The following is an 18097-nucleotide window of genomic DNA, read 5'->3' as shown; positions in this document are numbered from 1 at the left end:
GATGTCAGCACTACTATATTTGGGCACATCACACTATTTCTGTCAAACTAGTTTGATAGTGTAGACAGAGATTTAGAACTGTAGGTGTGATCAAATGTTTAATCCATAAAATAAAACAAAAATATACGTATTTTGATTTCTGGTTAAAACTAAATTATAGGCCTACTATTTCAGGCACCGCAGGCTGCCCATAGTTGTAAACAGAAACTCAAATGTGTATACTTGTATATTACATGTTTTGTTTTCTGGTAGGTGCTAACAAGCGACTTAAGATATTACACTAAGTTAAAACATTAGTACTACATTTAATTAGGTACATGTTTCTCCACATCAATTTTAAACTCTCAAGGTAACTTCCATTAATTTTAAATACTGAAGATAACTATAAATATCTTACAATTTATATATATTATTATTGTATGCTTTTGTCTTCCTATACCTCACATTTTAAGTTTAATCTCAACCCAAAGCTTATTTTTTATAAACTTAATATTTAGTTTAGAATTGATACTTGTATGAGACATGTAGTATCTATATATTATAGATTTGCTATATGGACTGGTATAAACTTGGCTTGGAGTTAAGTTCCCTATACCATGTTTGAGTAATGTAAGAAAGTGCTTAGCTTATACATGTACAATATCCATTTAATGTAAGTTAAACACGTTCTTTATAAAATGTTTAAATTAGTAAAGTAGAAGACCAGACAGACAGACCGGCGTGAAGATTCTCTTTACCGATACTGATAATTAGATGATAGATGATTAATATTATTTTATCATAATTAGTGGTAGCTTGAGTCTCTTGGTGACGGGTAAAGTCATGATATACCACAATAAAAAGGCTTAACTCCTTCTGTAAAGGAATTGTTTTGTACTTCTTTTTGATATGTCAATGATATTTATCAAACTACAACTGTGTGTAATACTTTCTTAATATTCAAATGGTAAATTGTTAAATGCTCAAAGGTGCTTTTTTTCAATCAAATACTAAACAGTGAATAATATAAATAATGCAAGGTAGTGCAATCAAATGCAATGCTCTCAAAACACTTTAACTAACTCAACAAATACACTATAGCGTAAAATTCTTAATCAAATTTGTCAATTGATGTCCTTTACTCCTCTGACTCTGAAGCACCTAAATCTGACAGGTACTGTTTCTTTAAAGTTTTCAGATAGTCTCTCAGACTGTCCTCATCCAGACGAGAGTTACGAGCCACTTGTATCAGTCTGTTAGCAAGGTGGAAATCTGCTCTTTGCTTTCTTGACTCCAATGTATCTTCTTCATTTGTCTGTAGATAGACAAATATCAAGAAAATTGTGAGATCAAAAAACAAATAAATAATTAGGATGTAAGGCAGAAAGTTGCGTTGGTTTACGCATGATGTATAGTGCCCTTGTGTATAAACTTGTCAAAGTCGCTTTAAGTAATTTTAGACTTGTTACACTTTTCAACTACATGCTTCTCCCCTAACAGCCATGTCAGTGCAGCCAACTACAGCACTCTCGCCGGGTCTACGCTTTATAGTCCTTATCAGAGAAAACTGGTTCTACCACCAGAACTATGGAGCGAGTCGGCTTGCAACTCTTGCCGATATTATAGTTACCTTTTTTTGTGCCTTCAAAGTTTCTGAAATCTTCTTTGCCTCTGCTATGATGGACGGGGGAAGATTGGAAACTTCCGCCAGTTTGATTCCTAAATAAATTTAAATTCTTTTATTTCATGTTATTTTTAGGATATATGTTCAAAAGTATGTAATATATATCATTTTAACATACATGAACATTATCCTGACATAATTTACAATATAATATCTAATTTTAATAATTTTTAGGATAAGTTTTCAACCAGTATGTTATGTATATAATTATACACCTATATATAACACATAAAATATAACACATATATATATATATATATATATAATTTTAATGTACATAAACAATATTCTAACATAATTTACCATAGTTTTTCTCTTGTGTTCTCCCTCGTGACAGGGTATGTGTGTAGAAAACCTTTTGAAACTTGTCTTTACCTACGGCGTGATGCTCAACTTCAAAGTGGTAACTACATTGGGTTAGAAAAATTAATTTATTCATGTTTATTAAATGTGAGAATATTTATGTCATGTGAGAATGATGTTGATGATTTAATGTCATACACTGAGTATTTATCATGTTTATTTTATATACGATGATAAAAATTTACTTTTCAACATTAGGATAGAGGGCGTCCAAGTTAGTAATCTGCTGATAGTGCGTAGCGAAAAATGTGAACGCATTAAAACTAAGTAAGAATTCACAGATTGCATGACAGATACCAACACCCTCATCACTACTGGTGCCTGAAATAAACAAGAGATAGTGTCCAATTAATAAGCCACTCTCCAAGGCCTCTTTGTCAGACTTCTTAGTGGTGTATTCAAGAGGACAACCACCAAGTATCAATAAGTACCAAGTAATACATGCATTATGAGGTGAGTGAGGCTAGGGTGTTTAGCCTATGACCAGGGGAGGTCACAAGCCTCCCCTTTGACGGCTAAAATGACATTAAATATTTTTTGATATCTGTTATTGCTCCTCTGGATCTGTTCTTGATGGCTTTTGATTTATTAACGCCCTTACCTCTTCCTAATTCATCGATGATGATCAACGACTTTTCGGTTGCATTTCGTACGATGTAGTTAGTTTCTCGCATCTTGCAAGGAAGAACAAGGAAATAAAGTATTGTACATTTAAAATATTCATATATCCATACAATAATTCGGTGATCCCATGCTCAAGTATAATGTAGGCTCAATTCAAAACTTAAGCAAATCTATTGTTAATCCAATCCAAGTATAATCCCACCAACTAACTTCATACACCTGGGACTGTTCTCGGTAATTTACATAGAAAACAAGTTAACTTTTTGATAGTTGTGATACTGTAGTTGTATTTCTTTCATACAGCCTTGTGGAAGAACACATTTTGTTGTGTGAACCAGCCTCCGTTTTAAAATAAAGATTTTATTATTATTATAACTACCTCCAACGTGAATGTAGAGGCGTTTGTTTCTATATCGTCATCGCAACTTATTCTTGAAAATATGTGGTCAGCGATCCTGAACGATGCGATCTCTGCCGGCACAAAGCAACCCAGCTGAGACATGATCTGTAGTAGAGCTATCTGCTTCAGATACGTAGACTTGCCGCTCTAAGATAACAAAAAGCAATTCGCATTTTAATAGATTTTAATGAATCTACGCAAGTTAAGCATGTTCTATGTTTGTTTTCAAATAGTTTACATGATAAACCGTTAACATCAGAATAACGACACAGTAATGGGTATTGATTCTTTTTATAATAATATAGTAGAACTTCTATTTAACGGACACCTTCAGGAGCCAAGAAAGTGCCTCCTTTGGATGTGTCCCTGCCTCTTCATCATTCACTTCCAACGCATTGTTCCCATGTGGAATCAGTTAGATCAAGTTACTAGAGAAGCACCTACGTCTTACAGGTTTAAGCTAGGGGCTAAGAAATATTTTAACGACTTATTTACCAATACGTATGAAACTGGCAATATGTGCACATGGGTGTCCTGTTGTCGCTGCTGTAAATGTCGACCAACTTAGTTTAATCTTAAATTATTCAAATTTATAAATTATTATTTACTATATTTAAATATTTATTATAATGTTATTAACTTTTTCATTTATCATTGTGCAATTTGGGATTGGACCGTTCTAGAGGTCCCATCCTTAACTGAATGTACTCTGTTCTTTATTTATGTTATGTCTTTTTCTTGCTTTGTATGTACATTTTTGTGAGAATTTGAATAAATAAAAAAAATAAAATAAAAGGAGACTATCGTTTAATAATGAATATGTGGTGTCCCCTAAATATGAGTGGCCTCTGATTATGGGGTGTCCCCTGAGTATGGGGTGTGTCAAATGAGTTGCTCTGTTGTATACAAAATCAAAATCAAATATTTTACCATATTTGGTCCAGTAATGACAATGAAATTACTTCCTTCAGATGCATACTACAAAATAAATAGCATCACAAAGTTATAAACAGTCACTTGATGATATCTAATGCTTTAAAATCTTTACTACGTTACTAAACATTGAAAGTAAACATCAATTATTAATGTTATTGTTATGATGACTTACAGTGTTGTTTGCGACTGGCTGCTCACTTGCGATCCGATTTAGAATGGGGTGGCGTCCGTTCTTGATGGCTAACGTATCGGTAAAATCTGGTCTTACTGCAGTAAAACAAAAGTGTGAATCGCATTTGTATTATCAAGTGAACAATAGAGCAAAAAATGAACACATGAGCTTGAGCATTTGAGCTGGAGCACATGTGAGCTGGAGCATGTGAGCAGGAACACATGAGCTGGAACATGTGAGCTGGAGCACATGAGCTGGAACACATACAAACTAGAACATGTGAGCTAGAACACATGAGCTGGAGAACATGAGCTGGAGCACATGAGGTGGAGCATGTGAGCTAGAACACATGAGCTGGAACATACGAGCTGGAACACATACAAACTAAAACACTCACCATAGCCTCCAAGTGTACTCAAATGAGCAAATGATGTGAGCATGTCCAGCATTGATACGCACTCTGTGAGTTGATATAGGCAGCCAAACTGCTCACGAATGTCATTCATCAGTTCACTCAGCACACTAGTAAAAAATATCAATAATTAGTAATATTTCTGCTGATTTTGAAAATAGAATAGAATGTCATTTTACGAGGAGTTAAACAATTTGTGTTTAGTTAATTTGTCTACTTGATGTGTCTCTACTTACATGTTAGTCATCAAGTATATTTCATTTAAGGATTCTCTGATACGATCTGAAAGAAGTTTTGCAAAAAAAGAATTATTTAATAATCCTAAAAAGCAAGAATTGTGTGAAAACAAAGTTTAACACAAGTCTATTTTGAATGTGTATTCATTTGGCAAACATCTGACCAACTACTTGAGGTTATTGTTTATATCATAAATGAATGTAAACTTACCATTCAGTTTTATCTGAGAAAGAAACAAATAATATTAGGCTAGTTTACAACATTTTTAAAAATATCTGTCCTCTTTACTGGATTATATTCTTTAATATAAAATATATATAATCATAAATATTATTTTAAAGTTGTTTGTGATGGTTATTGAAAGAACGATACTGTTAATATTCAATTATCTTACCAAGTCTAATGTTGTAAAGCTCGCCATGTTCCTGGACTTAACTACTTTGACAAACGTCGACGGTAGAGCATCGAGGGCGACGTCTGAATTAGCTGCACAGCTCAACTGAATGTAGAAGCCTCTTGTGGCATTATAACTGGTCTTCAATGGTAAGTGGTGCTCCTCTGCAAGCTGCTTGATTAACTCTTTAAAAGAAAGTCATAATCTGCCATTTGTAGTTGTTTAAAAATGTTTATTTTAAAATCATGAATCCGCCACTTTCCTTAAGCTCTGTCTACACTATCAAACTAGTTTGACAAAAAAAAGTTTGATGTGTCCAAATATGGTAGTAATATGCCCAAATATGTTACTGATATGACATCATAGTGTCCATATATGGGCACATCACATTTTGTTGTCACATAAAGTTTGATAGTGTAGACCGAGATTTAGTCAATCACATATAATATTATACAGATATTGCCTGCTTAGAGGTGAAATATAAGATTTGACATCCCCGAGGGAATGATATTATGTTCGAGGGAATATATATATCCCGAAGCGGCAGCTGAGGGATATATAATTCCCCGAGAACATAATATCATCCCGAGGGGATGTTAAATCTTATATTTTACCGATATAAAAGGCGATATCTGTTATATTATATAGCCAAGAACAAGTCTGCTGGGTCGGGTGAAGCTAGGCTAGGCCTCCTATTCTATAGTATTTGTATTGTATGTAAACAAGCCTCCTGCCTAGACACCTTACCTTGCGAAGAATAATATACAGATAATTACTAATTAATGATTCCTTGGCAATAAAATATTCACTTAGGCCTAGGTCGTTTAAATTAACAGAAGAATTTCCATCAATAAGCCTATTAATAATAATATTATAATCAGGTAGCCCGAATAAACAATTCATCGTCTTCTCTTCGAGGAGCCGAATCACCGGATGTTCAGCGCGTACTAGTTACTAGGTTACTACCGTGAGTATTGACCAATCACAAACGGTGTTTCATCACATTTAGGGAGGACTAATAACAAATGAGGGCGCTATGTATGCATAGTTTAAATAGTTTAGATGAATAATTTCTTGAAGCAACTTCCGTGGCGCAGCGGTGGAAGCGTTGTCTTGCGATGGAGTGACAATTCCACCCGAGTTCAAATCCAGTAGATGACTTTTGTTTATTTATCGGCGAACGCGAGTGTTGCCACACGAAAATTACACATTCAATATCATCGAACTCGAGAATGTATATGATTAATGACAGGGGACACGATAATTACGCGAAAATTACTCAGTCAATATCATCGTTCTCGAGGATATATACGATTTACGATCCTCGCAGCGATAGTCATGTGACGCAGTTTCAACCAATCACGTTCACGTATTTACATAGGCTATGTAATATAAACTTTTTTATACTGTAAATATTACCTGATATGTCATCCACAATTTCTGTGTATGTTCTTCTAGCCACATCTAATAAACCTACAGTATAGTGAAAAAAAAAACTTTCTTGTAAATGTATTCTTTTTTTTTTCATTCATTTATTTATTGATCTTTGTAAAATTTACATCTTACCGTTAAGTTGTGGTTTAACCGCAAAGCATCTTTGCGTTCTCATGTTGAGGGCACCCTTCTGGTAACTAGCTTCATCATGTATAACAGTTTTTATCTTTTCTAAGATCAACGCAAACCTGTTATCACTTAACGTCTATAAATAGAATACAAATGGTAAAGATGAAATACCAAATACACGTTTACACGTGGTCCATCCAGCCAAAGCGGATAGTTAGGTACCCTCACAAAAATACAACTTGACATTGATACCTTATGATATGCTTGTAACAGTTTGTTCTCAGATCCCTCTATAGTATTCATCAACGGCGTCACAAGTTCCAATGTATGCTTCAGCAGGATAACCGTGGTTATCTTCTGTTCGGCTGTTTTCACTGTTTCGGCCTTTGGTATTTGGACACACTGAGACAACAGATGGTCAGTATCCAGGAATCTAGCCAAAACTGAAACACATCAAATATGGTAAGTGGGCTGGTACAAGAGGATTAATTTAAAATTAGGTACATACTTAATGGAAGTCTGCATTGAATTGGTGTAATTATACCAGCAGCATGTCACCAGCCTGTCCTTACCTGACTGTAAGTTATAAAATAGCTCCTCATTCTCTGTAAGTTCACTCACAACTTCCAGACGCATCTGTATTGTATCAAGATCTACAAAATAAAATGAGTAGTAATGGCAGGCCTTAATACTTTATAGCTTTATCATCATTGTCATCATCATCATTGTCATTATCATCATCATCATCATCATTGTCATCATCATTGTCATCATCATCATTGTCATTATCATCATCATCATTGTCATCAACATCATCATTGTCATCATCATCATTGTCATTATCATCATTGTCATTATCATTGTCATCATTGTCATCATCATCATCATTGTCATCATCATCATTGTCATTATCATCATTGTCATTATCATCATTGTCATTATCATCATCGTCATTATCATCATTGTCATTATCATCATTGTCATTATCATTATCATCTCATCCATCTATTGTCTCTTTATTGAAATAAGTTCATTTTGTACTTACCACACAAAGGTTGCAGCACATTTGACCTCAAAAGCCGAGCTAAAGAGAAGATATGTAAAAAATGTTGAATATAGCATTTACAACAGCATTTATAACATTTTTATTTTTGTATGAGTCGATATTAAGATTATTTGTATGTACAACTCACCTCCACCAACCGTTTTCGTGTTATTAAGAACACCATATAGAGTGTGTTCGCTCCGAGCATCTAGCAAATTTTGAACAAGTTCTAAATTCGTGGCTGTAGACTTATCTTAAGAAACAAAAAAAGTAATACCGATAATATTGTAAAGCTCTGTCTACACTATCAAACTTTATGTGACAAAAAAACGTGATGTGCTCATATATGGACACGATGATGTCATATCACTACCATATTTGGGCATATCACTACTATATTTGTGCCCATCACTACCATATTTGTGCAAATCACACTTATTTTTTGTAATGTAATTTGAATTTACATAGTGTTCACAATTTAGTTATAGTATTCTTGTAAATATTAATTAATTCATTAAACACACAGTATTATTAATTGATAAAACATATCTAATAGAGCTCACTGTTGGGTATACTACAATATGATGTTAAACATGAATAACTCACCAATCATCGCCGTCTGCTCGCTGCCTTTGAATACGATCTTCAATGATTTTGGAGCATAAACAAGGTTTTGAATAAACTCTACATATTTCAACAAGGCAGCTGATGCAGCCAAACAGTAGTATCTATATTAAAGCAATATGTATTATTTATATTACATTTGTGTGTCTCGGGTTTGAAGATAAGTCTTTAGAGTGCAGGTTAGGTACTCACTTTGACATGATCTCAATCTCAACTGTACTGTATTCCGCTAAACATAATTGTTTGATATACTGTAGCCCTGTAATTGAGTTGAAATCATAATGTATTAACACAAATGTATTCACTCATTTCCTCTTTTTATCCTCTCAATAATTCCTTCTCCATTAATCTTTTTTGTCAAACTAGTTTGATAGTGTAGACAGAGCTTAACAAGGGTGCCTCTCTATAATAGGAGACAAACCTATTAATAGTGAGGGATTTGTTCTGCTAAATGTGAACTGCTGATTTACCTTTGGTTTCATTGAAGTACCTCCTATGTACAGTTGATGTGCTGGTTTCTTGATAGTGCTCTGTGATGAGTTTAAACAGTTTTGTCTCGGAGGCTGTACCTGGCATTATAATCTACACAAATGAACAAGAAAGCGTGATATCACTTTTACAACAACAAATTACAGTACCTACAATTTTACAACTTACAGTACTTTTTAATCCTTTTAATAATCATTTTACATTGTATTGTATTATTGTGTAAGTTGGGTGATTCTGTTATTTTAATCTAACAGAACCATATTTACAGCAATATCTATACCTTTTATGTTTTTGTCCTGTATAAATATGTTTTTAAATAAATAAAATATAAATAACGTCTTCTATAAAGCTCTGTCTACACTATCAAACTAGTTTGACAAAAAAAGTGTGACGGTTCCCAAACATGGTAGTTGTATGCCCAAATATGGTAGTCATATGACATCATCATGTCCATATATGGGCACATCACATTTTTTTCACACATTAAGTTTGATAGAGTAGACAAAGCTTAAGTCGTTCTCGTGCTATTAGCTAATTATGTATCATTTACTAACCTCCAATGGTTGTAGTATATCAAGCTTTGTCATCACTTTTACATAAGTTTGACTATCAGAGAATTGTGATAGCATCAGGTGAGATTGTTTCAGGTCAATACTGGCCATACCGATTTCACCCTGAGCTAGACCACGCCCTTCTACAATAGCTAGAAGAAAATAAGGTAAAATCATAGGCTGTATACTTTTACGAGGGCATGTGGCGCAGTGTGTTGGACACTGGATTACTGATGAGATGATATGAGGTGAGATCGTGGTCCGAATCCAACTCTCACCGCATTGCTTTTTATCCTTAGGCAAGACACTTTACTAACATTTGCCTCTCTCCACCCAGGTGTATAAAATTGGTACCGGTTAGATCAAGACACAACTTTGCGCTGATTACTAGCTGCATTATGGGAGTATGTTTCCATACACGTTCGTATCCAAAAATGACCGGAGTAATAATGCTATGTAAAGTGGCCTTGAACAGGCGCTACATTAAATGTGGTATTATTATTATTTTACATATACCAAAACGGAACCCAGGAACACACACATCCAAGTATCTTCTTACCTATAATGACAGTGTTGCGGTTAGGTACTACCGGTGTTGTTGAGCTTGATGTGGTCTGTTTTGGGGTTGATCGACTGCTTTGCATGGATGAGGAAGTGCCTGGTGTTGTCAACCTGAACATATTCAATTTAGTATTATTGTTAACCTTGTTAATTTTGAAGTTTTATCTTTTTCTTTTAATCATGTGTTTCATTTTAAAGCTTGCTATACGCCTGCTATACTTACCTGGAGTAGCCTGGAGTTTGGTTGCTAGTGGAGGAAAACTGTCCCAATGATGTTGGATTGTTTGAAGACGTATTTCTCCTACTAGAACTTGATGACATCATACTAGAACCTGAAGATGTTCTTTTTTGGGTGCTGCTACTAAGAGGTTCGTTATTGGGTGTTTCCATTAGTCCATAATCTGCAGAGTGAAGAAGAAAGGATTTAAAATTAAATTATTTTACTACATTTTCTTATTTATTAGGTCTATATGGGCGCATAGAATTAGAAGTGCATTTTACTAGATGGCCTAGTAGGCCTACTACAAGTCATATATTCATTATCATAGGATAGGGCCTAAGGTACTAGCTACTAGCTAGTCTATATACAGTAGGTAGGACTACTAGTAGCCTTATACTATATGCTGCGCCTAGGCCTAGGCTTCCGCCTGCCTGCCTGGCCCTAGCTAGGTAGACCTGGCTAGGCTAGGCTCAGCCTAGCTCGGTACCTCTAGGCCTGGGAGCCTGGCCTGGCCTAGGGCATGCTAGTAGGCCTAGCCTTAGACTAGGCCTAGGCCTAGAGTAGGTAGGCCTAGCTAGTATAGGCCTATCCTCTCTTGGGCTTCGAGGTTCTTCGTTTCATTTTATATGATTGTCATTGTTATCAGCCAATGATATTCTACTTACAGTACCGTGGCTTTCCAATATTAGACATAATTATTCTATAGAAAACTGTTTTTTAAAGGGACCACACTTCCTTCCTTCTTCCTTGCACACACCGCACACAAAAAAAGTTTTGAAACTTGTTTAAAGCATGCAAAGATCGTATGGTTTAAAGTTTGTGATTGGTTACCACTAGAGGGCGGAACATTTTTCAAGATGGCGGCGCCCATGAAAGAAGTTGTGTTGTTACATTCTAAAGAAAGTAAGAGTATTATGGATAGACTAACGCAGAATATAGAGAATCACTTACACTTATTTGCTTCAAATAAACCATGGATTGATATAAAGTACAATAAACGTATTATTAGGAGTAATCAAAACAGAAATAATGAGAGTTTTAGCCAAGGCCTAGCGAACCGTTGTGATGTGTATGTTCCAGGCGGTGTTCTACGTGCAGCAGGTTTTACAGAAGCTGACCAAACGTGCAAAGGTGATGAAACTATAGAGGTACGTATACATTTATATTTAGTATTATAATAACTATGATTTATACACATTTTAAATTTTTGAAATAGGCCAAGGCAGAAATGAAATTACTATACTAATTAAATTATAAATTATATAAATTTATTAATTATGCCCCATCATATTATTATTAATTATCATTATTAAGGTAAAGGTAAAGGTATTTATATTTGTCCTCATGCTTAACTGGAAACTGAGGAAAATCGGATTAGGCCCTCCACGGACCCACGGCAGCCAGCAGTGCAGCGCCTACCAGATCAGCACACCGGGAGACGATCCCCTACTCTTTTCGAATAGTGTACCAAGTTCTTTAACGTGCACTGTTAAGTACACGGACCAACGGCTTTACATCCCATCCGAAGGATGAGGCAATGAGAGTAAAGCATCTTGCCTAAGGATGCAATTAGTATGGTGCAGATAACCTCGAACCCATGCCTATCACATGCTAGTCCGATATTACCATTACACCATCACTCTCCAGTATATACAGCACCCGCCACGATTTCTAGACGGTCTCCCATCCAGAACGCAACCGGGCCCAACGTTGCTTAAATTCAGTGATCTGACGAGAACCGGTGTTTCAACGCAGTATGGCCGTATTATTATATGCCTACTGTACTTATTGTAATGTAATAACGAATGTAATTAAATCGTGAATCAGTTATTGATCAATACAAACTATCAATGTGATGTCTTATCAGTTATTGACCAATTTTAATTAATATTATTTCTTATCAGTTATTAATCAATATACAAACTTGTTTTCTTTATTTAGTTAATCAATATGCTGTCTTCAATGCAAGAAGAAAGCAAGAATTGGATTTTACCTTTAGATTCTTGCTGTTTGTCGCCCTCGGGATCTCTAAACATTTCAATTAGCAGACTACAAACATTTGAAAAGGTATTAAAAATAGTACAAGATGAAGGTGATCACTATGGTTACAAGACATTGAGTATGAATCAAGAAGTGTTACTCCATTGTGCTGTTGGGGCAACCAGTCAAGAATCGGATATGACGCTAACACAATTGAGGGCGCTACTTCTTCGTGATCATATGGAGATGATGCTGAAATCTGTAAGGTCTGTAGTTTCTTTATTTCAATTTTGTATACTCTACTTTTATTTATTTAGTACCATTCACAATATCTTTATAAATTATTAAATTATATTTGAAATAAATATATTCTATAATTCCACCGATTTTTTTATTTACTTGTAGGCATTCTGTACACAATGCTGGGCAACCAAACATACCACTTTGGATTAGTGAAGCGTTTCTTATATCTAAACATGAGCAACTTCCAAATGTTGAAAATTGCACAAAGAAGCTACAAACCTCGCTAGAAGAAAGCGAATTCCGTGTTGCACCAGAAAACATGACTGAGGAAAACAAGTTGCAAGCCTCAAATGCTTGTAATGTTTTACTTAATGTTAGTAGTTATGTTGAAGATCAAAGGACAATTGGGAAGAATTATAGTAAAAATATTAAAACAATATCGGGTAAGATTATTTGTATTTTGATTATTTATACTTGTTGAATCATAAATCCCGTTTTAGGCTCTCAGAAATTCAAATTATACTGTAAACAATTCTATGTAATAATCCTAAAACTCTGTCTACACTATCAAACTAGTTTCACAAAATAAGTGTGATGTCCCCAAATATGGTAGTGACATCATCCTGTCCATATATGGGCACATCACATAAAGTTTGATAGTGTAGACAGAGCTTAAGAATCTGTATTATTGCCCAGCTCATGTGCACTGGCTATGAGTCTTAAGAAGTTGAATCTAATAATGGTATTTTCTTGTCTTAGTAAACGAAACGGGAATAGAATCAGTAAACTTACTTCAGGAGTTGTCTATGATAGAGTTTGTTCTTGATTCTTTTAAGGAAGCGGTAAGTAAAATCACAGTTTTTAGAGAAATAACACCACTATAATCTATAAAATTGGTAAACACCTGTGCGTGATTTTACCAATCACAACACTTTAACATTAACAATCACTTGTAATTGTTCCATTTTCTACACATATTATGTCAATGTACAGTAATTTTATTTATTTTTTGAGGTTGATATTTTTGTGTTACATATCACAAGTCACGATAGAGAGTACAAACAACAGTGTTTAGACATCTTACAAAGAATCTGTTCACAACACAAGTGTCAGCATGTCCACCTAGTACATGGCCATGTGCAAGTTGAGAGCAGTGTGCCACCTGGTCATATGCAAATTAGTGCTCATGAATTCTTTAAACTAAGGAGTAAGCAGATGAGAAAGGCCTCTGAGATGAAGCATGGCGATACAGTTCAAGGTACTTTATCAATCATTGTAATACAACCATAACAACAATCAATATTTCTATTATTGTCTTTGCCATGACAATATTTTTTTATTTTTGTTCTATTTTAGGTGAAATGTGGGATGCAAGAATAGCCAGGCTTACTTCTGCCGCCCTCAAGTTTGAGCTCCTAGGTACTTCACCCCATAATAATGTACATATGTTTTTTTTTATTATTTATCTCTTTAGATTTATAAAATGTAATACTTCACTTGACTTTACACAATATATGTAGCTTATTTCATGTTCTTCATCTACAGATTAAACTTAACTTTGGAGAGGAAGCAGAGAGCAGAGATGGTGTTTTTGTTATGTATAACTACGCTAGATTATCAACGTTGTTCAACAAATTTGAGCAGAGAGTTCACGCACAATATTATCCACCTTTACCCGACATCAAAGATATTGATTTTAGTCTTTTGAAAGAAGAGGCTGAATGGTACATTCTCTTCCAATATATCTTGCCATACCCAGATATTGTGGCTGAACTGTTGCAGCCTATTTTCAATTCCATCGGGCCTAGAATTCAACTGCAAACGCACAAGGTATTATTGATTTTGTTTGAATCCACCTTTGACCTTAGGGAGTTTTCGATTTGTGATAGGCGACAAGGTAAATTAATTGCATTAAGTGCACAATAACAGGTATTTGTATATTTTTATGCCAACAGATTTGTGCTTTTTTGGTGAATTTAAGTAAAGATCTTAGCACCTACTACAGCAGAACACATGTTTTAGGGGTAAGAACCGTTTTTAGTCGCGTGCAACGCGACTCTACAGCTCACTATGTCGGTCGGTTGGTCGGTCGGTAAACACTAACTTGAGCACGCGACTGCAGCCATGTATATGGCCTTGTTTAAACTCTTTCTTGTCAACCTGGAGATTGATTTCATTTATTATTTTGGTATATAAAGCAACAAACACCTAACACCAAGTCAAAATTCTAAAAGATTTCACATATATAAAGATGAAAACGTGATACCGTATCATACCATACCATAATGATAGAATACATATTGTTTGTTTTTGTTTTGCAGGAACCAAGACAACATCTATTACCATTAATGTTTACACGTTTACACTTACTGAAGGCTGTTCAGCAAGTCATGCTCAATTCACTTACACTACTTAATATTCAACCATTACAGCAAATGTGATAGTTTGTGGGTATTTCAATATAATGGTCTCTAAATTTTAAGACAGTGAAAATTAACTTACTTTGAATGCAACCATTCAGCCATTATTTTAACTAGAAAATGATTATGTGTAAAAGAAATTGAACTTTAAAAAAGTGCAATAAAGATTAAACAGTAAGTGATTTTGACAGTAAGTTTTATTGTTTACAATTCATTTACTTGTTATTTGTTGTTCTTTCAGGTTTTTTAACAACCTTTCTTTTTGCTTTTCTTGGTTTTTTTAAGAACCGTATCATTCTAGCTCTTTCAGACAATTGTTTATTATGTTCCACATATTGATGTGGAATTTGAAATAAGGAAAATCGAAAAGCTGGCGTGAAATTAAGAATTGATATTCCGCCGTTGATTTCCATCTTCTGTAGTTTGATAAGTTCATCATCATGCTTCCTCCATATTTCACTGACAGATTCAAAGACGCTTTCCTGAGATGATGTTGCAGATACTGTTGACATGGATACTGGACTGCTTGTATAACCTTTGACCTGTGGGTGTTCGATAGGTATCTCGGTTACCACCTTTGGTTCTTCGACAACTTCCAGTTTTTTGTCATCGAATCCAAACATTTCTGAATCGCCAGTTGAGTTTATTTTTTGGTTATTGATGGTATCAAGTTTGATAGGTTTAGGCAGTTCACCAAATGTACTGGGAAGTGTGGAGTATGTCATTCTATGGGATGGAGTACTACTGCTGCTGGTGGTGGTGTCCTGAAGCTTTGAAAGTAAATCACCCTGAAACATTATATTGATGTCAGATGACAGCATGCTGCCTGGTGACTCATCTCTCAATTGTTCCTCTTTCATTTCTTGATCATCATCTTTCACGATATCTTTAACATCACTACTATCTTTGTTGCTTTTTGTCGTCGCCGCTTTACCAACTGTTGTTTTTCTTTTACTCTTTGCAGCTTTCTTTACAATCTCTTTTGGCTTTCGTTTTGTGGTTTCATATTCATTGCCTTGCTTGGTTGAGATACCAGGGAGTGCTGGTAATGTGTCTTTTCTCTTTTCTGTAGGAGAACTTGATATACGATCTTTTATAACAGTGTCTGTCTCTGGTTTGAACGTTGGCAGGTGATCTTCTGGTCGTTGTTTGTCTTCTGATTGTTGTTTATCAAATGTTCTCTTCAATTCACTATCTGAAACCTTTTTAGGGATTTTATTGACGTCACTGGTAAAGTTCGTTGGTGAGGCATCACGACTTTCACTTATAACCGGTATATTTCCACCAGTAGGTGTTTTATTAGTAGTTTTCTCTTGCGTTAGATGATTAACTAGCTTAGTTTTATCTTGCATTGAATGATTAACTAGCTTGGTGCCTTTCTTTTTTCCGGATGCACCAAGCACAGCACTAGTCTTTGCCAAGGATTCTTCTGGAGTAGCGAACATGTGTTTCTGTAGATATCCTGGCTTTGTGTCTGGTTTGCCAGTGACATTCTTCACAGCTTTGTTCTTGATAACCGACTTTTTAATTTCTTTCTCCTTGTTTCGACCGCCGCTTGACAGACTTTCCTTCGAATCCGTAGCAGCTGTTTTGTCTTTTACTCCCATATAAGTGCGTTGTTTTTGACGCATGACGCTTTGCTCCGCGGTGACGCTCTGCTTCGCGGTGACGCTACTCTGTTCTGTCTTACCATGTGAGGATGTAGGCCTATTTTCTACAGGATTTGTTGCATCTTCTCCAAGATGTTCCTGATTCTTACGTTCTGTAATGGAATCTTCTCGATCGACCAGACTGTGGAATGATTCATCACTGTACGTGTAATGGCTTTCCTCGTTCATTTTAACATTATCTTCTTTTAAATCTGAAACATCGTTTCCTTTATTACTTTTTATCACAGGATTATTGGGTAAATCTTCGTCAATTTGTTTTGTTTTATTTATAAGCGATGACATATTGTTGGTTTTCTTAGTTGGTTCGTTGGCGCTGTACTTTCTTTTGTCGGCAGCGTATTCTTCGTCCGTGTTCTGTATTGGCTGGTCTTTACCGTTTGTTAATACGTCATTTTCACATTTAATATCATCGTATACTTTGTATGCATTCATATTTCCGTCAGTGTTATCGTTTTGTTTAACGTTTTTAATAAATCTCGAGTCGTTCAAGCTTCCAGCTTGCATATTGTTAGTAGGCTTATTTATATCAACAAGATCGGTTGGTTTTAATTGTCTGGAAATAATTTCTTCGGTTTTATCAAAGGTATGATGACGTGGATTACTCAATTCTCTTGTTTCGTCAAAAGGTTGACCAATTGTAACATTCGCATTCGCCACGTGTTCAATAGCTTGTAAGTTATTCTGCTGAATTTGGTTCGCGTTCAAAAATACAAATCCGATATCGTAAACCGGACTGCTTTTGCGCGCATTTAACGTGCCATCTTTGCCATAATACGCATGTGCGTAAAATCTTCCGTCTGGTCCGAGTAATCCGCTTTGACGTCGACCGTCAACGGTGGTTCTAGCCGTTGGGATAAACTTGCCGTCCTGAGAGTATATTCCAGTGTAGTATGTGCCGTCAGGAGCGAACTGAACACCCGTATTCGCCGTGTCTGGTTGTTGCTCATCAACTAAGCCCTTTGCAACTACACCTGAATCTGAATTGAGATATAAATGAAATATAGTTTTATGAGCATTTTAATTAACAAACGTCGGTATCACAATAATATAAAGCTGGTGAATTAATTTTAGCCAATCGATTGACCTTACAATACAAGTGCACTGTACGGTGTTCTGATTGGTTGAATCTTCTGTCCAGATGTTTTTCATGGGCAACGTGTCACGTGATAACCATTATGTAATATGTTTACATCATAAGTAAATAAGTCCACAATATTCTCAATTGGTTTATTGAATGCATTTATCACAAACTGCGCAAAAGACGCCCGCTTTTTACACGCGCTAACCGGACGCGTACAAACACTGATAATAACGCTATTGCTTTATGCGCGCACACGTCACTGTCACATTTGGTAGTATAAACAGGAGGTAACTCTACATTAACCGTATACATTAGTTGTTAAACTGTTACCTTTTCTGCCAATTACGATGTTCATATTGTCTTCGTTGTTCCGGTGTCCAATACTTGTGTCATCTTCATTCATCAATTCAGTAACACCTTGTTTACCGCCGTTCACATTGCCCATCGCG

The 18097-nt window shown here is 35.4% G+C and overlaps 3 protein-coding genes across 3 annotated transcripts in view; 2 read left to right on the top strand and 1 right to left on the bottom strand.

Moving 5' to 3' along the window:
* The window catches only part of LOC144855863 (SLIT-ROBO Rho GTPase-activating protein 3-like), a 66430-nt gene that overhangs the window by 33402 nt on the left and 14931 nt on the right, over positions 1-18097 (top strand). The gene's annotated exons all lie outside the window — the stretch shown is intronic.
* Positions 710-10999, bottom strand: LOC144855866 (mutS protein homolog 4-like). The gene is given in 24 exon segments (XM_078713818.1): positions 710-1294; positions 1610-1698; positions 1967-2070; positions 2212-2347; positions 2628-2700; positions 3030-3197; positions 3981-4028; positions 4159-4253; positions 4556-4680; positions 4807-4852; positions 5180-5386; positions 6621-6674; positions 6768-6900; positions 7017-7207; positions 7337-7417; positions 7810-7848; positions 7958-8062; positions 8416-8537; positions 8626-8692; positions 8904-9015; positions 9477-9625; positions 10033-10145; positions 10258-10435; positions 10920-10999. Coding segments are annotated over 24 exon segments (2640 nt in total). The 5' UTR covers positions 10948-10999; the 3' UTR covers positions 710-1117.
* On the top strand, positions 11125-15091 carry LOC144855546 (DALR anticodon-binding domain-containing protein 3-like). Its single transcript, XM_078713440.1, has 9 exons — positions 11125-11402; positions 12196-12500; positions 12640-12920; positions 13237-13319; positions 13492-13735; positions 13834-13916; positions 14023-14307; positions 14433-14501; positions 14799-15091. Exons 1-9 carry the CDS (start codon positions 11169-11171, stop codon positions 14916-14918), a joined length of 1704 nt encoding a protein of 567 aa, XP_078569566.1. The 5' UTR covers positions 11125-11168; the 3' UTR covers positions 14919-15091.

The sequence above is a fragment of the Antedon bifida genome, chromosome 11 (genome assembly GCF_963402885.1).
Source record: "Antedon bifida chromosome 11, ecAntBifi1.1, whole genome shotgun sequence".
Lineage (NCBI taxonomy): Eukaryota > Metazoa > Echinodermata > Crinoidea > Comatulida > Antedonidae > Antedon > Antedon bifida.
The sequence above is the reverse complement of the archived record's forward strand: the minus strand, read 5'-3'. Positions and strand labels throughout refer to the sequence as shown.